A 21,889-nucleotide genomic window follows, 5' to 3' on the forward strand; every position below is an offset into this window, starting at 1 on the left:
TGAACACAAAACAAGAGAAAGGCTCTCTGTAGGTGCCAAAAGTCACATTTAACTTGACATAGATATACATTTCTTTTTTTTTTTCAATTGTTCCTGTTCCCATAGCATCCCATCTTATCATACCATTCCATTATGAAGTCAAGGAGGCCTGCCTTTCACTTAATTACATAACGTGAAATATGTGTTGTTTGACGTCTCTGGGCCAAATAAGGCGTTCTGCTGCACGAGTGATAAAAGCATGATAAGACTCAACTGACCAATCAGAACAGAGGCACTGAACACAGCACTCACAAAAGTGCAAAGTTGCAAGTCTGTTCATTTTTACTTGACAGACCGAGTTTAGTACAAAAATACCAGTTATGACATTAGACAGAGAATTTTTAGCCAGTGTCAAAGAAGTACGGGTTATTCTGTACAAACAAATTGATTTTTTACCCGACTTCTAATTTAGTTAGCCAACAGCTTTTATGTTGAAGACTTCAAGTATACTTTGGGGAACCAAATATTATATCTGAGTTTGGAACTTCAAATAATGATGCTTGATGTAACAGAAATTTGCTGAGAGAGCCAGGAAAATGTATAATTCAAAAATGTAATATTTTGTAACAATATCAAGAATGGGATTACTCGAACCTTCTTAAAAGATAATTATCTTCCATTTCACAGCTGTTGATAGAATTTGAACAAAATCTGAAGATATCAAGGTAAAAGGTAGAAGAAATTCAAACTATATCTGCCTCTCAGTTCTGCGACCTCAATGCTTGAATTCTATTAATTATAGCTACATGCCTCCTGGTTCAGACAAGAAAAATGCTCGACTGATATTAAAAGCAAGGAACAGATTATGGTCTAGTCATCAACTACAAGTTGGACTGATTTCCGGTCCAAATGAGTTTTGTCTGAACAAACGTCAACAACTGCTCCTTTCATCTAGATATACTGACAGGTGAGATAATAAGCTCAATCAACTTACAAATGATTGTGTATAAAGGACTGGGGTCTAGTTTTTGCCCTTAAAAATTGGCCGAAAATGATAAAATCATATCACTTGAAGGAAGTAAACAGATTTTCTTTTAAGACATCTGTTTAAGTATGTCTTTTTATATACTGACATTTTAAAATGTTACAGGTAGTCTACAAGGGCAAAAAAAGAAAAGAATATCCTGAAAATTTAGAGCAAAATATTATAATATATGCACTTTTTATAGTTTTAAAATTATGATCACCTTTTTGAGTGCAAAACCAAGCATAAAACACAGGCTTCTGGGATGCTTTGGGCAATGGTAGACAATAATCATCCTTATCAAACAGACCATCAGAATTAATCAAGCTCAAATATGGTAGTAATTCCTGCCTTTTTTATCTAACCAGTTTCTGAAGTAAGAAAACGGTTGCAATACCAATCTGGAGTTAACCATCTGTGACATTGATTAAATCACTACAGAAAGTGATAGGAAAGGGGGTGCAACTGATACCACCTGATGGTGAAAGTAATTCTGTAAATGATCTCTGGCTGACATTTGCATGTGCAATTAGGCACATACATCTGGTCTCTCCCCTTACCTACCGGCTCTTATTGCCAAATTTTCCATGCTGTTAAACAAATCTACACAAAGAGTCAGAAGAATTTCAAAGTCTATTTCCAGATTAATACTTTTCAGTATTTAATTAGATGTTTCCTTCCATTTTTAATGCTCTAAATTTGCCAATCTAACATATATTTCAGTAAAATATAAAAAAGCTTTTCTCCAAACTGGAACAGTTTCAAAACAGCAAACCATGGAGCAATCCAACCTAATTCACTCGGTCTCTTCTTGACCTTGTGTGAACTGCATCAGAACTTATCTCACACCCCAATAAAAACAGCTTCTAAATCATCACCATGAGACAAATTAATAACAATATGACGAATACTGTAATGTCCAGAGGTGGGGGGTGGGTGGTGGTGGGGGGGGGGGGGGGTACTGGGGTACCTTGGGGGGGGCGGGCATTGGGGTACCAGGGAGAGGACACTGGGATACCGGGGGCGGGGCGGGGAGGGGGGAGGACACTAGGGTACCTCTCCAAATGTGCTTTGAGAAAAAAATTGACCATGTTATATAGTTGTATACAGGAGGCAGATATTCAGAGGTTTCACAGAGTATTGGGTACTAAAGCCACTGGTAAATTAATCTGACCAACATGTGACAGATTCAATACATACACTGGTTTAGATTCAAGAGGAAAAAAAAGAAACTTTAAAGTAAGGCAGCCAACTCTAGATTTTTGTTCTCAAATCCAATACAAATTGTCCAGCATAAAAAAACAATAAATCCCCAATAAGCTAGAAACAGTAATTGCAAAGAAGGATGGATAATTGAAAGAAGGCTTTAACAGCATGCTAATGTTAAATCAGCTTTTTTATATGCAACACCATATGGAGATTAAAGACAAATAACTTACTAAAACAACATCAATCTAAATCAAAACTGGGCTCATGGTTTATGTTTACTTAGAGAGATACATCAAGCAAATTTTATTCTCTTCACTCTTCTCTATTTTCTAATCAACTAGCTTATAATAATATCTGTAAAGGACATCCCCTTTCCAAGAAAATCCCAAAATCTTTATTAAAAATGCACTGCTAAAAAAATCAACATGAAGGGTTATATTATTAAGTGTAAACTAAATCAGACAGAAGCACCCTTAAATGTTACACTTCATTAAGTTGCAATGAGGCATTTACTGCATGTTGCACACATTTAGATATGGTATCTCTGTATTGTAAAAACTTGAAAGACTGGATAAACTGATAGACTGGCTGGTAATTTCTACCAAGGGATACAATTTCCCTCGCAGGGAGAGAATTACCAGACGTTATATCACCAATGTCCAATGGGGAATTAAGAAATTCCACTTAACTTCCTCTTCCAGTAACTGTTGCTATTACCAAGAATATATGTTTTCATACTACCATAGAAGTACGGACAGTAATAGCCCTGGGCCTTCACAATTAGGCACTTTAAACATGAACAGGGTTGATAATAGGAATACGTACAGGCACTCCATATTTTGAGTATCAACAATTTTTGCAAACAAAACAAAATGTTCTACCTAACCGTTAACATGACAGCAAAACGGTTCTCGACTCATATACCAGTATGTACGAAGCTTTCCAAATTTGAAAAAGCTCCGTTTCACCTTAGAATTCGCCATGACCAGGAGAAACCGAGATGTGAGGTAAATAAGATTTCTGGAACTTCCAAGCTAGCATATTTCCAAATTTGACCTTGAAAATAGGCCAAAGGTCAAGGTCAATGTCATAATTTTTCATTCATTTTAACTTATGAATGTGACAAAAGCATTTTCCTCTGTTGTTCCAGAAACTTTCTAAACTTCAGACATCTTTAGGCAGTAACATGTATAACATACAAAAAAGCAACAAAACAGTTCAGTTTTGATAAATTCAACTGAAGATGCAGATTCCAAAGAAAATTCATTTTGATCATAAAACACAAGGTTTTCATTTTTGAACTAAGGGACCATTCCCACAGATATTTGGATCGATCTATCTCCCTGGGGAGTCTCACTAAATCACTATCAAGATAACCAGCTTAAATGTCGGTCACGCCTAGTAAAGCTGTTAAGGGATAATTATTTTTACCCCCTAGCTTATTTGGGAGCGTGTCAGACATTTAAGTTGATAGCAGTTAAGTGAGACTCCCCATGGAGTTAGGCCGATGCAGATGGATTGATCTAGGCAGGGGAACCCCGTCTTAAATTTCAGAACAGTTTTCAGGCTAAAATGACTTTGTCTGAATGACCCCTGGGAATTCACTTTAAGTTCAAGCAATGTTTGAGATCCTTCTTAGGTTTTCCCCAATCCACCAAGATAAAAACCTCAAATGTTTTTGTGGTTGTGATGGTTTTGTAACAAGACAAATGAAACAATAATCCAATGGCTAAATGCATTGTTTATGACTTACATCACAACAAACCTTACACCACAGCTGATGTGGAGGACAAAAGATTAAGAAGTGGTGTATCCTAGATTTTGGCATGTCACGCAGGCTTGCATGGCACACCAAACAGTGGTCGTTTGTAGTCAACATCCCTGTGATAGAAGTCAGCTTCACTCTTTAGGTGCTACATAACATTCCCTCACGTCCATCACATACATTGCGATAACTCATGGTACTATCTATTAAACACGTGTAATGATGCCAACATACAATTATTTGAAAAGTCGACCTTTTGGTTATCTCGTTACTAGTCATGCAATAAACTATGGAATTATGTGAGATGCTGATTAAAAGTGGAGAAACGTAATTACTCTCTAAATTACTCCAGACCTATGTTAACTTTGATTCCCTCTCTCTGTGTTGCTAATGATATCTGAAAGATATCATCAGAAAAACAAAAAAAAAACAAGTAGGGTTCATGATAGACATTTCTCCCGTGTGTAAATGAATAGGATGATATTTGTGGGAAAATTACTGTAAGTAACATCAGATTAGTTGCAAGTTACACTTTTTCTGTTGGTCCCCCCCCTCCTTTTTTCCTACTTTCTTTTTTCAGTTTTGATACTGTTTTTAACATTTGTACATGCTGTGGTTCCATTCTAAGACATAACGTAATCGAATTATCGCAATTCAATTATTGGTTCGTAGTCTACAAAAGAGCTTCCTTGTGAAATAGCATCAGGTGCAGAGACGATAATATCTGCTAGAATTACATGATCTGGCGTATTGATTCCTAATTTGGTAGTAAAAGGAAAGCAACTGAAATGGGAAGGAATTTAATTATGTGTAATGAACCGCGTTGCTTTCAATTTCAGGCCTGTATCAGATGCTCGGGTTCTCTAACTTTTATTTGACAAAACCCAATCACTGTGAGTACAGACGGATAAAATGGCTCCCTGGGGAAATGAGCAAAACAAGTGAAAATATATATATAACTTGATTCATTTTTCTTCACAAAAAATAAAAATAAAATAAAATAAAGGCAAAAAAAAAGTAAGAAAAGACCAAAACATCCTTTTATTCAATAAGCAATTTTAAATAGAAAAAAAATGAAGGTTTGTATTTATTAGGATACTTATTATAATAAATAACATTTATTTGGCCTAGATGAGGCATGCTAAGACCAAATGAGAAGGTTGGCTGCATTGCCTCATGCAGAGATTAAAACAGCAAATCTAATTTTTTTTTGTGGTGTTCAATTTTCACATACGGTAAATAAATAAATAAATAAATGTCAAATTGTTTATTTTCATACATTTGTGAAGTTTTGTCTTCATCATAACCATGTCTGGTGCTCTCCAAAGTACCACCAAGAACAGTTTACTGTAACTGTGATATCCAAATATAGAACTTAATCAGCGAAGGACATTAACTGAAAATTAAAACAACCACCACCCTAACCTCCTCAATACCATCAAAGCAAACATATCATGATATACTTAATTCATCTTTGTAATTAAGCCTCATGGGTTTTGAGTGATGTCTATTGAAACACAAAAATACAAAGCAAAACTGGTCTTCATTGAATTATCTCCGTTGAAGCACTCACTGTGTCTAGTATGTTGAGTACTTGTTGGTCCTTTAATCAAGAGCAATCTAATGATATATCAAAGGCATGTGAATACTTGTCTTGTTGTAATTAAATTATGTCTGATGTAAGTATGCAGTGTCTCTGGCCATTCTAATCTGAGGGCAAGTTTTTAGCTAGGTTATCCCTCTGTGGAGTAGCAATAACAACTGACAAAAATATTACACATCCTCTGAAACAGCAGAGGGTAAAAGATAATTTCAATTTTGGGAGAAATCTCTGTTTGTGACTGTCAGCCTTTATTATACAGAAAGGAATACATATTTAGCAAGAATATCATTTAATTAATCAAATAAGCATGCCTTGGAACAGCCAAAACATTTCCAAAACAGCAATCAGAAAGCCTCTAAACCAGCTGCAGTCCAACTTGCTGTGCTAATCTAAATTTATTCAGGTGGATTTCTGCTAGACTGTAAACTGTCTGGTCAATAAAACAGACTGATGACAATGATCAAACTGATCCAGATCTGGATTAACCCTGTCAAGGGAAATGCCCCAAAGGTTTTACACATACAGTGTAGAACTGACATAAAGCCAGACAAACATCCATGAGGAGATGGAATGCAGTTTGTGTAGCAGATTACATCAAGTACTGCTGGTATTGTGATCCATGGATTCTCAATTAACCTTAGACCAATGGATTGGCCCAATGGGAGGCTTGGTTCTACCACAATTGGCTGAGAAAAAGAAGGAAGAGACTTCTGTTCCTCTATTTTTCTGCATTCACCTCTCTCTCTCTCTCTCTCTCTCTCACTTTTTTACTTTCTCTCTCTAATGCACACTTTCTCTCTCTTATGCCTGCTTTCTCTCTATGTATGCATGTTTGTACTTATGCATGTGTATGTCTGCATGTGTGTGTGTGTGTGTGTGTGTGTGTGTGTGTGTGTGTGTGTGCACGTACGCATGTGTACACTTGCATGGCCTCCTAGTCTCCTCCTCTTTTGCAGAAATACAAGATGCATATCAATGCACCAGCTCACATCAGCAGCTTCACAAAGAGAATTCATTCCCCTTGGAAGGATAAGTCCCCGGGGACAGATTGACCCGACGAGTAAAAAAGAACACTAAAGTAAATGAAATCATGTTGTTCTCAGGAGGTTACTAATACCGGGGCATTAGTATGGCCTCAGTAATGCCCTGTGAAGTAAGATGGAGAGGATGACCCTACGGGACTGTCACAAAGTCATTATAGCTGGTCATTTGCGCTATTGTAATTTTATGTTCCTGAAAAAATATGAATGTGCTTCCTTCAGAAACATTACTGGAAACATCCAGTACCGTTCATTTCCTAAAATTTGAGAGGAGAAATATAATGATTATAACTAAGAACATATGTGAGGCCGTAAAGTCAACATCAATTAAAATAATATCTCATCATGATGTGACATACACACACTGAGGTAAAATAGGTCACTTGCTTGAAATTCTAAGATCTAAAACTACATCATGGCAAACCATTTGTCAAACAGATCTGGAGAAAAGGTGCAGTACCCTTAGGAATAGTTTCTCATGCCACTGGTACTGCATTTGTCTGCAACAGATGGATCTTGAAGAAAGATTGGTCAGCCCCATGGGATTGAGGGTACTAAACCCTAGATTCATGAATCACACCATGGGTTGCAACATGAATGATGATGAGGAAAAATCGTGCACTGTTTATATAAATAATTAATCACGCAAGAGGAAACGATAATGGGTGCAAGATCTGAGAACTTGCTGAGCACTGAATCTTGAATGGCCCATTAAAAAATAAAAAAGGGATAAAATGCATGCTATATCTATTATTAGTTAAATAAATCTTGTATTACAGTTTTGGCATATCTTTTGGTTTGGTTTAAAAATAACAAGGCGAGGCCGACAATTGTTGGTAATAAAATCTTAAAAATGGATAATAAAAACTTCAAATTCTGACATGTGATTTTTAAAGCTAAATGTTATGATTTTATAGAGACTAAATCCCTTGTTGAAAATAGAAAACAGAATGTATCTAATGATTGCCATTCATGCTTCCTGTCTTATGCTGACTTACTGAAGTCCAATGGTACTGTAAAAACAAAACAACAACTCACAGAAAAAAAAGAAGAAAAAAGAAAAGTAACCAAATCGGACATATGATCATCAGTGCACAGCAAAGAATCAATACATTTCTTCCTAACCCAAAAACTCTAGACAAAAACAGAAAATGACACATCTAACATCTAAACTCAAATGTCCTTAGCAAATCTGCTTATCTATTCCCCGGGGAGATTTAATGAGCAGGAAAAGTAAAAAACAAAGAGGACGTAACGATGCACAGGAGAGAGATCAAAACTTGAGGATCTTCTTAAATGTCATCTCGATGTTAAATGTTGTCTTTAAACACAAACTTGCCATGATGATAGTCTTTGTCAAGTACCCAGACAGTTTCTGATGGTCCCATTATTATTTCTCCTTAGCACTTAAAAAAAAAAAGAAGAAACTCTTCAGAGAGTGGGATAAAAATCCAAGAGAGATCATTAGTTTCAATTGGAAGTCAAAGAAAAAATATTTAAACTGAAAGGACTCATGTCATCATGAAAAGTATTAAAAGTAAAATAAACAAAAAAAAACTTATCAAAAAATTATTTCAGTGTCAAAAAGAAAAAAAATGTGAGTCAGAAATTAGTTTTATGCTTTCAAGTAGCAATTTCTTTCAAATGTTTTATTTTCTCCTTCAAGATTATGCCTCCTTTCTCATTTTTACAACTTTGTAAAAGGCACAACCTTTCTGAGACTAATAATTTGTCATGAAAACTACTTTACAGATGCCAATCCACCCATTCTCTCTCTCTTAAATTTCTCTTCTAACATGAACTGGTGTGTTTAGCTTCTTAAGTTAACATCAAAAATTCAAATGGTCTTTATGAAAAGGTCAAAATCATCAGGACTGCAGCTTTATGTATTAATATTTTGTCCCTAATTTAGTTCCTATAGGTTTCACATCCAATGACCACCTGGTTTTATATGTGTAAGTGGAAAATCTCTGTAAAAATACAGCTAGTATAATATATTGTGCTGGGATACACAGGTCAACTTGTTACATAAAAGGGTTTCAGAGTCATTTAATATGTTTAATATGTCCAAAGGTAAATCAATTTAAAAATCATGTTATCCTATCAATAATCTTTATCTTTGACAAATCAACAGATTTTATTTTAAACCTTGCCTATTTTATAAAAAGATGCTTCAAAGGGTTAAGCTTACAGATGGGATGAAAGGGAAAGTGAAAGTGAGATACATTAGCTGTATATAACAGCCAAGAGAGACCTATGACCACACCCTTTATGACTGAACCCACCACCTCACTTACTCTCTCTCTCTCTCTCTTTCTTTCTCTCTCTCTCTTAACCAACCCACCAAGCCAAAGGTTGGCTGCAATTGTAAGAGTTACGTTTTTGAGGTTTAGGGTCAGCTTTAATTCAAAATAAATTTGCTGTACTCTGTATGATATATTATTAATTCAGTACAAACATTGGCCAATGGATCAATGAAAATGGCCATAATAAAAACAAAATAAAAAGTTAGGACTGAGTGCATTTCAATCAAAAGCACGAAACTCAACTGAACATTTAAGAGTTGGATCAGATTAAATGCCTTTTCAAATTGCTTATATTTCATAAAATATGTCAATATCTTAGAATATTACAAATATTTAGTAAAACAACTTCACAGGAAAAAAAAACAATTAGAAAAATGCCCAAAAATATCTTTGAAATCCTGAATCTGAAAATAAAACTTGGAATTATATTTTTGTTCATTCTCTGAGCACTTGCTTCACCTCCAGTAATGAAAAATTGCCTCACACCAGGCCACACTCTACAACCCATCAGACAGATAATTGAAACTAATGGGGAAACCTGTTTTTAGGAGGTATCAAAAGAAACCTGGTATTTCCTACAGATGATAAAACTTCAGGTGTTACTCAAGATAACTTCAAAGTCACTATGCAATTGAAGAGCCACTTTACAAAAAGACTTTTCACTCAGCTGACGGTTAATTGTACGAATGTTTCAAATGCCTTGTAAAAGGTGTGTTTACACTAAAGATAGGCCTACCATTCTTGGCAGCATGTTTGGCCCACTGCACTCCATTTACCGTACTAGACCCACACTGCCCCCATACTGGACCCATGCTGCCCCCACAATGGACCCACACTGCCCCCACAATGGACCCACACTGCCCCCCATACTGGACCCACAGTGCTCCCATACTGGACCCACACTGCTCCCAGACTGGACCCACACTGCCCCCATATTGGACCAACAGTGCCCCCAGACTGGACTCACAGTGCCCCCAGACTGGACTCACAGTGCCCCCATACTGGACCCACACTGCCCCCATACTGCCCCATACCGGCCCACACTGTCCCCATACTGGACCCACACTGCCCCCATACTGGACCTACAGTGCCCCCATACTGGACCCACAGTGCCCCCATACTGCCCCATACCGGCCCACACTGTCCCCATACTGGACCCACACTGCCCCCATACTGGACCCACAGTGCCCCCATACTGGATCCATACATGTTTTGCATATTAATAAACCCCTTTGCTATATGATTCTTTTTATCTTCTTTTCTATCTATTATCCAATCTCAATTATCTTTTTCCCCTTTTCTAGTGTCTAACACCTTGGTGCTCCCCCCCCAAAAAAAAAAAAAAAAGCTGTGATAAAGCTGTGATATCTTAAGCAAGTGTTTGGGCCTAAATTCTGCCCCTTATCATAGACTGATGGTGTCTCTATGGGAATAGGGTGTTGGACACATATCCTGTCCTATGTCTCTAGCCCTGTCTTGAACACACCCAATGCTATATACTACACTATCATGCCATTGTAATATTTCTATAACTGAGGGAAAGAACTCAAGTTATGTGTATAACAACCCAGATTCTGGTTATGTGCATGCCGCAATAAGAGAAAATGTGGCATTTTTCCCCAAATCAAGACTTCTCCTCGGTCATAGAACAATAGTGCCATGCAGTTTGCTTCACTTATGTAAAAGTGCAAGGAATGTATCACACTTGACTGCCCCGTAAGTTATGAAATTTAATCAAAATTTTGTACAAACACTTTGTATGTTGTCTAGGAAATATCTGTTGAGAGGGAGAGTGGAGAAACAAATTACAAACTGAGCCATAAATAATAAATAAATGATGGATTTTTATCTTGAATGTGGTTTTGAGTGCTGATAAATTTGATCCGTTTGAACAATGTCACGTTCTTCCCCCATTTATCATGATTGTGTGTCACTTAATAAAACATATCAATTTCAAGCACTAGTTCATTTCAGTCGCAACAAATTGCAAGAATTGTACAAGAAAGGTTACTTTTAGAAAAATACACTAATCGTCTAGACTTGTAATACACTTAACAGGCTCCCAGTGGTAAGTTTAATTTCCAGTAATGGCTTGGAGCCACTTTTTGAGCAAAAGAAAATGAGATATTTCTTTCTGTTGTTTTTAAGTAATCTGTCTGATGAAACAACAATCAGTTGTTTTTAATGCTTACTTTGTATGTGCAGTTGGGGAGAGAAGGGGGGGGTTAATACTCTTTCTTTAATTTAAAGATTTTACATGAGACACAAAGCATCAACTAATTTCACTGGTACAATAATAACGATGTAGACAAACAAACAAATAGTACACTTTCTTTGGTGGATAGTAAAACAGTATAAAATACACAAATGAGCAAACTTAAAAACCATATTACCTTATTCCTTGAGCTACAAGCATGTGCTACAAACTTGTGAATAATTTAAAAGCTAACATTGGCACATCTGGTGAAACTACTTGTGTATGCTGGATTAAAAATTGAAAATTTTCAAAAAAAGTGAATTTACTTGAACTCAGTACACTTTCAACTTCAAATACCTGTATAGCAACAAGAGTGCAAGAAACCCCTAAAATTATTGTATACTGAAGCATACAAACAACTAATCAACCTATGAACAACAAATATAAGAATACAACCCATTTTTAACTTGAATCTTTTAAAACATGCCAGATGTGGCATGGAACTGATACAGGGTCTCTTCTAAAAATTGGAATCAAAATTTGAAAAACTCTCTCTAGGCAACATATGAATAATCGATTGACTTTGATTGTAAAATTGAATGAATGAGTGACTGAATGAATGAAGGATAGAATGAAAGAAGGAAAGAAATGAATAAATGAATGAATGAACAAATGAACGAACAAACAAACAAATGAATGAATACATAAAGATTTCCCATTATCAGTAATGCTATCTGTTTTCTGTTCTCACTAACACGAGTTCCACATGGCATTGGTGGTACCATGAAAACAAGTGGGACTTCAATATGCCCATTTGTTTTGGCCTTAAAAATCTATAATTATGGGAGATAACTTGCTACAAATGGAAATTGGATCATGAAATTTTCCCATCATCACTTAGTGTATAACTATGTGATAACATCATAAAGGAAGAAGACATGGGAACAAATCAATAGGAGACTAGATCAGCAGACAAAAATGTGAAAAATTAATTTACTCGGACTCTGTACACTTCTTGAGACGGGATGCGAAGTGGGACTTCTGTCTCCAGCATGGAGACAAATGTTTGTAATGATTGTAATCAAGCCACAAATCCCCCAGGTTCCAGGAAGCAGTGTGTGGGCAATGCTACATGTCTCAGCATTATTGATATAACAGCTTTTCACTCATCCCTTGTGGTTTATGCTTAATTTGGAAAATGAATTTGCTTTTTTTAAGGCATGCTTCTAGAGCGTACTTGTCGTAGCCATCACACATCAAGTGACCCTTGGATTACGCAAATACTCATTGAGTGACGTAAGTTATAATACTAGCTATCAACTGTGTCTTTATGGCATATTGATAAAATACCGTTATCATTACCAGCAAGATCTTATCTTACAGCCCTACATGATGTGTGCATTGTACTAGTAATTTATAGACCTACATTAATTGTTTTGATCTGAAATTATAAAATCAAGGCATCAATTTATCACTATCATTCAATTCATAGATCAAGATGAATAACACTAGCACATACATTCATATTTGTATAAAAATCTGGAATAAAAGATACAATAAAGATACACTGCACAAAATTGCATTTAATATTTCAGAAAATTTTGAACAATATTGAAAAATATTTCAACCAAGAAAAAAAAAATAGAAATGGGCAAAGTTCACATGCATGGTAGGGCAAATCATGGGTCTTTGTCCTCTTCCTGGATATTGCTCTCTTTTGGTAGCATCAAGTGGCATATATTGTAACCAAACACATGACTGGTCACAATTCTTCAAGTTTTTAACATCCATACCAATCAAATGACATTTGACAAAACACTGTCTTGTCAAATCCATAGTATTATGTAATCAAACATTTCATTGGCCATGTTCTAGCCAGCTGTTCCAATCAACACCAATGAAAAGCCATTTGACAAGACAGTTTTGTCAAAAGATTAACAATCGTGCTCCCCTATATTGATGTTTAGTACCAAACGATAAGATTTGATTTCAAGCAGTGTTCTATCACAAAAATGGCAGCAACCCTTACACATATCATCTTTTAGGTTTTAACAGCAGAAAATTGTGAACTGTAACACAGAAAACTGGAAAAAATCCTCAAATGCTACAGTTATAAAACCTGTTACTAATTTGCAGAAAACCTTGAGTGGTAATATGAAAACTCCCTAACAACCTTTTACTTTTAAAGGTGAAAATGGGAAGTGGCAAACATCGTATCTGTGCTGTACAAACCCAAAAGAGACCATGTGTAAGGGCTGAATACCCTGATATATATATCACTGACATGTAAAATGATAGCAATTACCTCTAATAAGTGAGCTGTCAGAGGTTTCCAGAGCACCTCCACGCGTGGAAGGTTCACTAGACCTGTCTCCAGGAGCTTGGCCACTGCAAACAGACTGGGTTCCTGGAATGAACAGACGGGAGATTTTATGTCCAATAAAGAAAAATAATTGATAATGATAACATATAATAATCCTGAAATTAATAGAGGCTATTTAAATGCCAAAAAAAAGGCAAAATTGATTCTTAAAATTGGCAGCAATCATTTTTATGTCAAAGAAAGAGAAATAACTGAATCTTGAAATTGATAGTCTGACATCATTTTAATACAATAGAAAAGACATCACTGAATCCTGACACTTGGGGACAACATTCAAATACAAAAGAAAAAGAAATAATTGAATCCATGAAATTGATTGTCACCATTTAATACAAAAGAAGAGAAATAATAGATTACTTAAAGTGACAAGAATAATGTGGATGTTGAACACAAGTAGCTCTGAGCAAGGTGTCATTGGCATGTACGCAAGAAACACCATGTTTGAGCCTAATGTTCACACAGTGTTATAATTGCTGTAATACTCACTCTAGTAGTGTATGCAGAGTGTTCCATAGACTCTGCTGAAAGTTTACATAAATACTGTAAGGCTTCATTCACATGCAATGTCTATTTTCTAAATTCTATTTTCTATTCGCGGTATGTCTTATGATCACGGTCTGTGCCCTGAATATCCCGCGGCGTAATTACTGGCAGCGCGAGCCAGTTACTATAAGTTACTATAAGTAACTTCTGGCAGCGCGAGCCAGTTACTATAAGTTACTATAAGTAACTGGCTCGCGCTGCCAGTAATTACGCGGCGGGATATTCAGGGCACAGACCGTGATCATAAGATACCGCGAATAGAAAATAGATTTTTAGAAAATAGACATTCCATGTGAACGAAGCCTAATACTCACTCTAGTAGTGTATGCGGAGTGCTCCATGAACTCTGCGGAAAGTTTACATAAATACTGTAATACTTACTCTAGTAGTGTATGCTGAGTGTTCCATAGACTCTGCTGAAAGTTTACATAAATACTGTAATACTCACTCTAGTAGTGTATGCAGAGTATTCCATAGACTCTGCTGAAAGTTTACATAAATACTGTAATACTCACTCTAGTAGTGTATGCTGAGTGTTCCATAGACTCTGCTGAAAGTTTACATAAATACTGTAATACTCACTCTAGTAGTGTATGCGGAGTGCTCCATAGACTCTGCTGAAAGTTTACATAGAGCATCTATCAAATGGTGGAGTGCCACATCATCTAGGTACCTGAGTGAGAGGAAGAAATGGAATAAAAATAATGATTATTACTACTTATATAATTACTATTTATTATTATAATTATTAGAATACATGAAAAAGAAAAAGGTGACATAAAAGATCTAATAAACTAACCATATCATGTCAGAAAAATTTTTTTGCAAGTAACTGAAATTAAGAAGTCACAAATAAGAAAAAATGGTATAACTGATGCATGATACAGCTGTGAGAAAGATAATGTTTTCAAATATTACACTTTTTATTTATTTACTTATTAATTTACTTATTTATTTATTTATTTATTTACCACTTACTGTGAGCTTTCAAACAGTCTAGACAACATAGCTGACAGTACAGGCAGGTCGGCCATGATGGCTGTGGTGATGACAGCGTTAGGACTCTCTGTCGCCTGCTTTGCTGCCTTCAGACTGCCTCCAGTGGCCGGCTTCAGGCCAAGTATCCAGACCAAGTGCTGAAATGTTTGGGCTTATTATAATTTTACAGCTTAAGGAGAAAAGACTGTGTGCATACACCATACAAATAACTCCATGGATTAAAATATAAAAATGATTTCCAAGTCAAAGTGTTCTTCCTTGTGTATTGTGCACCAGCATTTCCTTCCCACATTCCCTGACTCAGTTTACATGTTAACATCTGTTGTATTTTACAAAATGTACTTCAACGGTTGCACTGGAATTGTCAAGATGAATTCAACTAAGCAGTCCACAGCCAAACAAGCAAACAAACAAATAAAACAATAAGCCTGTAGTTTGCAGCATTTTAACATTACAGTTCACCAAAACTTTTTTTTTTTTTCATTTTCTAAACCACTTCTTTTTCACATGAAGTGTCCACCTCTGAAAACTGCTAGTAAAGCTGAGCTGGGCATGACATCAAGGGACTTGTCTGGTCCAGGTGGCAACAAATAATATGCAACCATTCTGTATGCTACTAAGTCAGACCAACCAGAACATAAACCCCCCATGCACACACCATCTATACACCCAGGGACAAGAAATAAGTTTAACCTGAGACACGGCACCTAAAAATATCAATTATAAATTCCATGTACAAGTATAATGCAGTACTTACCTGTAGAGTGGTCAGAACCAGATGCCACGCTGACCCCAAGATGCCGCCATGACAGTGTGCCACACTCAGTATAGAGCGCATACACTGGATGTTCTTGGCTGTCAACTGAATAAACATAATACATCAACGGTCAAACTGGGTAATCAACTTTTCAAATTGCATAATAATACTCAATATTTTGTATTGGGAATGTTATTATAACTACCAAATAGCCCATTTTACAAATCTGACATGGTAAGTCTTAAAGCACAAAGTTCATCTCCATATTCCCAATATACTGCTACTGTCTACAGCCACTACCCCACTACCAGACTTTTGTTTAATTTCTCACATTAAATTCAACATGCACACACACACACACACACACACACAAACACACACACACAAACACACACACACACACACATTAACACACACACACATACATTAACACACATCCCCTCCTATATATAACTCACCATAACTGGTCCCTGCTGGGCCCCCATTGGGAGAGAAGCCGTGGGGAGGGCAGTGCCTACAGCCACCACTTGGCTCCTCTCTACAGCCTCTATGGTGGAGGAGGGCTGGAAATCTTGACTAGGATGACGACTTGAGGGACCTGAACACAAAGACAGGGATAAATTATTAAAAGAAAACAAAAACAACCACAGGATGTACATATACAGCAGGTTGATGGTGATACTAAGATGGCAGATGCACAGTAAATATGAGACTACGTACTTCTGGCCGTGGGACTGTTAGAGGGACCATTGAGAACTGTCAGTGCGTAATGTGGCGGCAACGAAGCTTTGCACAACGAGGTGATGAATGCATCGCGCGGTGTTGTCATGCCCAGTTCGCCGCACATGCTGGCATACGTCTGCTGCGATTTCAAGATGGCTTCTGTTGCACTTTCATCGGTGCTGAAAAATTAAACTCTTGAGTGAAAGAATTAAATCTATTGGAAGATATGTGAGAGTGCACTTCTCTTTGAAAATTAAATGTTTAATGATTAAAAGAATATATCTAACAGATTGGCATATAGTGTTAACATTTGTAGTCTCAGTCTTTTTTTAATCAACTCATCCAGTATCTGTCAAAATCCCTTTTTTTTTTCTAGTCTGCTTCTGTGACATACAATTCAAAACCTGTGGCTTCTTTCACAAAAGAAAGTTAAACTCAGCATCCCAGTACAGTTACTACTGAGATAATGGCAGATATAGCTGTTGATAAACGTTTACCTGGCGTCTAAGAGTAGTGAGAGTGCAGCCAACATCCCTGTCCATGAGGACTCTATTAGAGTCTGAAACAGCTGTTTTTCCACATCTGGATCTGAAATGTATTTTAAAATGAACTGTGTCTAAATTCCCTCTCCTTCTTATAACAAATCAGAGAGCTAAGTAAATGAGCTGGAATAAGAGGCATGTGGCTATACAATTTAAAGTAGAAAGTTTTTGTAGATGCAAAATATCTGGTGCTCATGAAATTAAATTATTATGGGTGTATGTCTAAATTGAGATAAAAGTCATCAGAACATTAAAACATTTGGTGACCTCCATTTGTTTATGACTATTTTGTTAACTTTGTTTACAGCTGAAAGCTAACTGTAAAAAACTGTAAATCTCATTCCTTTTCATAGCTACTGTCAAACTAATAATAAGAAAACTTTTTAAAAACCAGAAGCTGCATATTCTATATTATACCTAATTTCTCCTTTGCCTACTCTAAGAATGACCATAAAATTAAGTAAACTGTAATTACCGCTGAAAGCTGATTATGAAAAGAAAATCTTAAATCTCAATTCCTTTCACAGATACTGCCCAACAAAAGATAAGCGAAAACTTGTAATTACCAGAAGTTGTACATTATGCATAATAATATTACCTAATTTCTCCCTTGTCACTGCCTGCTCAGTGTCCACCTCAGAGTTCTGTTCAGATTTCTCACTGTCCCCCGTGGCACTTCTATTCCTTGTTTTATTCTCCTCCAGCACCAGCTGCACGCCGCGGACGATCTCCAGTAAACACTGGAACGCCAGCGAGATGCCGTATCCATCTGGGATTTGAGGGGGATCCAGCTTCTCTAGCATTTCAACACTGAGAGAGAATGATGAAATTTGTCAAATCACTGGGTATTATAAGAAAGTAATGTATATTATAAGAAGTAGATATTCTGAATGACAGAGGAGTGATAATATAAATATAGATAACTGAAAGAGAGAGAGAGAGAGAGAGAGAGAGAGAGAGAGAGAGAGAGAGAGAGAGAGAGAGAGAGAGAGAGTAAATCCACTTACAACACAGGTTTTGGTGTGTTCTGTGGTACATTCATGACAATGGGGATCCAGACGCCTCTGTATACAAAGGCTGCCTGGGGTGTCACTCCACTCCCTACAGGCATCCCTGCCACCAGGGAGGGGGGCTGCCCCTGGGTATCTGGAGCCTTCGCACCTGAAACACATTAACAATATTGGTAATGAAAAGAGTCATCCAATTTAAACTAAAGTTGTATTTTACTACTGTGAATTATTCCTGTAAGTTTGAAATGAATAATTTGTTTTATTTTCTTTTTACTGCGTTTACGAGAAAAGAAAACAAGAAAATGTACAGAGAAAGCAATGAAGAACACAGGTGATGACTAGGTATATATATGTCCAGACACAATGCTTATTTTTTTAAAAGTTACTTTCTTACAAATTTTTCAAACATGAACCTTACAAACTATATGAACCAATCATCATTTTAGGAAATATCACTATTTTGTTGTAATTTAAGACTGGATTTCCACAGATTTAGATTGATCAATCTGGATTGACCTAACTCCCTGGGAGTTCACGCTAAATTGCTGTCAGCTTCCGGGAGCCGAGCGCGCACAAAAGATAATTACCCCCTTACAGCTTTTAGTAGGCAGGACAGACATTTAAGCCGGTTAAACTGGCAGCAATCTAGTGAGACTCCCCAGGGGGATAGATCAGTCTAAATATCTGTGGGATTGGTCTCTAAATGTGACCATCCTGGACCTCTGGATAAATCTGGAAGATATTCATCTGTGCATATTTACCTTGTTGGACCACCAGTGCCGTGGGGGGACTCATAAACAGTGACTGGATGAAAGCCCCCAGGGCGTTGACTATGTCACGAAATATTTTGGTGGAATGTGGTTTCATGTCATAACTTTGGCAGAAGCTCCTGCAAAGTGAAAGAAAATATGTTTAACACATTAATTCTATTACACGAGTTCAATCTAAGCGATAAATATACATTAAACCTGTCCAATCACATACTACAAATTTTACAGTAAATGTTGAAAAGATGAAATAAACAGCCAACCCAAGTTCACCGTAATCACTCCTTCAGGGTGTGCAGACATGCTTGGCTCACCTGAGGAGGTGTGGCTGATTGCACAGTTTCAGCAGCACTTCCAGAGCCAGGGCTCTCTGCCACATGGGTTTCTCTGGATCCAGAAACTTCACCAGCAAGGACAGGAAAATTTCACACTCTGTGTTCTAAAGGAAATGATTCACATAATTATATGAGATTTTATTAGTAGAGAAACAATGACAAACTTCTTACAATATGAAGGTTTTATATCTTTGTCATTCAAATCACATCTACATTGAACCTTTGTATTTTATATGTCTTCTAGTCAAGCGTACTAAATTAATTTCTTTTTTTTATTAACACTAAATTAATTTTTTTTTATTAATAGTTTTACAGGATAACCTCAGAATAATGCAAAACTGGTTTCTTTTAATTATAATATCAATTTTTCTGGTTCATGTAGACTTGAAAATATCATATCAATAATTCAGTAAAGTTATGACAACTCATTCTTGGATCACATCAGTACAAAGATGTCTGATAAAAATGAAAACTTTAGTTTTTCAACATGCCTTTACTATGAGCTAAATTCAATATTGTTTTATTCCAACCAGTAAGCACCAAGACTACATATATTATTACTTACTAATAATGAATAATAATGCCTGATTAACACAGAAACAATCCTCAACAGTCGCAGTACAATAGGAAAATACGGCTTTTCTGCTGGCACTGGTGACGGCAGTTGAGGGCCTCCTTGGCGATATTTCAAACTCGGTGAAAACAGCTTTATCACCAGAGGGCAGACGCGTTCTTTCAAGAGGAAACAGAATTCAGGGTGCTAATAAGGTAAAAATATGAGGTGTATTAAAAATCATTTAATATAAGGTGTTGAACATTGATTAATGGACATTTTATATTTATAGACAATCATCATTTACCAGAATGATGAAAATCTTTTTGAATATTTAAGGCCACAAGATTTGATAGTACCTAGGATCCAAGATAGTACTGAAATAAACTTCACTTAACTTATGGAATCTTTTGGGAAATATCAGTCACTCAAGCTAAGGCCACTGTCTTATTACTATATTATGTACATCTTTTTTATTATTTTAACAATATATTCATACAATAATTCAGTCCTACGTATTTGATATACCCTTCACTTATATTTATTACATTTTCACATTCATAACGATTACTGTTCATATCTATCTCTTTACTAAGTGGGAGAGGGTTATAGTCACATACAAGTAATTATTACCCACATCTTAAGATCCTTTATTTATTATAATGTAGAGAGATGTTTACCTTTAAGAAAGTGTTAGGAAAAGATGTGAGGACTTCTTCCATCAGCTCCAGTCCAAAGGTCCTGGTCATCTCAGTCATCCCCACTAACCAGAATGGCTGGTCAGCATTGACCAGTTGACAGAGATCCTGGAATGATGAAAAGTCAGCAAAGCTGTCAAATGTACAGACCAATATTAGTGAAAAACTAAAATGATGGAAAAAGGGAAAAGTGTAACTTTGTTGAGTCAAATAATGTGACCTCTTTCATTTGTGTAAAAGTCCTAGCAAGTTTTAGTTTATCTGTACATGTCTGAGCCCACTGAGGAAACTGAGCCTGTCTGGTAGTACTTACTTGAAATAAGAGGTAACCATCCTGAGCACAGGGTCTGAGAGACTTGGGAGGAGTCTTGCTGCCAACCTTTAACTCATCCAATGATACGGTCTCCAGGGGTTCTGAAGAGGGCAAAATATGACAACGGCATTTATTACATGACACAAAGATTTTTTATATTATCATTTAAAAAAATATATTCACAATAAATATAAAAAAAGAAAAAGGAGCATACCAAGTGCAAAAGAAACAGACAGACAAATAGCCCGTTAAACTGACCAACAGACAAACCAACAGAATTATACACTCTGAAAATAACAAACATACACCCAGAAGGAAAGACAAACACAGTGGGTCAAACTGACAGGCAGACAGACAGACACACAGACAGACAGGCAGACAGAACGTCAAACTGACCACCAGACATGTACCTTGTGACTGCACACTGTCTTCAGTGACCACCCTCTCAAACACCACACTGACCAGCTGTCTGACCGTGGCCGCCGCCGTGTTGATGGTGATGCTGTCTTTGGCGAAGTGGAGACGAAAACACAGCACTATGGCCTGGGGAGAAAAACATAACAGAACATCACTCATGTAGTCTTAAGTGTATTATTGTCACTTAACCTGTCCAAATGCCTTCATATAGTTTCATAATACAAGAAGTATGTCAGGGTTTTGTTTCCTTATTTTCTTTTTATTTCATAACGAACTTGAGGGATGGAAATATAGGTCAAGTTTACAACAAGATGCTTAAAGAAGGGGCAGTTCTTAAGCCTTCTTTCAACTAACTTGGGTTATTTTTTGGCATGGCATTATGAGGATTTTATTTGAATTGTATAAGAAACTAGTAACAGTAATTTGTATGCATTGCAATGGATGTACACAGCTGTTGTCACACTTGTTTTGTCTCTTTAAACTAAATGATTTTCACAAGTGTGATAAATGACACCATACCTTGGCCAGCGACTCATGTTGTACAACAGAATTGGTAGTGAGCAGGAGAATGGCTGTCTGCAGCAGCCGGAGTTCCTCAGTGCCGGCCTCCATCAGGTTCCACAGGACATTGATGATGTTGTTGGCTGCAGGCTGAAAGAGAGATAGGTGCTGTAATATTAAACCTGTTCCTTGGGCATTCATTTCTCTCTCTCTCTCTCTCTCTCT

General features: G+C 36.6%; 1 protein-coding gene across 1 annotated transcript in view; it reads right to left on the reverse strand.

Annotated features, from left to right (window-relative positions):
* Positions 1 to 21,889, reverse strand: part of LOC106172866 (protein MON2 homolog) — a 147,911-nt gene that overhangs the window by 124,198 nt on the left and 1,824 nt on the right. The window contains exons 4-19 of the mRNA XM_087015365.1: positions 21,683 to 21,814; positions 21,157 to 21,289; positions 20,747 to 20,847; positions 20,416 to 20,541; positions 19,748 to 19,942; positions 19,162 to 19,286; positions 18,842 to 18,969; positions 18,078 to 18,231; positions 17,669 to 17,880; positions 17,026 to 17,116; positions 16,526 to 16,707; positions 16,264 to 16,403; positions 15,806 to 15,910; positions 15,028 to 15,185; positions 14,632 to 14,722; positions 13,429 to 13,530 (exon numbers count right to left, since the gene is read on the reverse strand). Coding sequence (XP_086871491.1) covers positions 13,429 to 13,530; positions 14,632 to 14,722; positions 15,028 to 15,185; positions 15,806 to 15,910; positions 16,264 to 16,403; positions 16,526 to 16,707; positions 17,026 to 17,116; positions 17,669 to 17,880; positions 18,078 to 18,231; positions 18,842 to 18,969; positions 19,162 to 19,286; positions 19,748 to 19,942; positions 20,416 to 20,541; positions 20,747 to 20,847; positions 21,157 to 21,289; positions 21,683 to 21,814 — 2,175 coding nt within the window. The remainder of the gene's footprint in view (positions 1 to 13,428; positions 13,531 to 14,631; positions 14,723 to 15,027; positions 15,186 to 15,805; positions 15,911 to 16,263; positions 16,404 to 16,525; positions 16,708 to 17,025; positions 17,117 to 17,668; positions 17,881 to 18,077; positions 18,232 to 18,841; positions 18,970 to 19,161; positions 19,287 to 19,747; positions 19,943 to 20,415; positions 20,542 to 20,746; positions 20,848 to 21,156; positions 21,290 to 21,682; positions 21,815 to 21,889) is intronic.

The sequence above is a fragment of the Lingula anatina genome, chromosome 6 (genome assembly GCF_051362555.1).
Source record: "Lingula anatina isolate TDL-2025a chromosome 6, LinAna3.0, whole genome shotgun sequence".
Taxonomy (NCBI): domain Eukaryota; kingdom Metazoa; phylum Brachiopoda; class Lingulata; order Lingulida; family Lingulidae; genus Lingula; species Lingula anatina.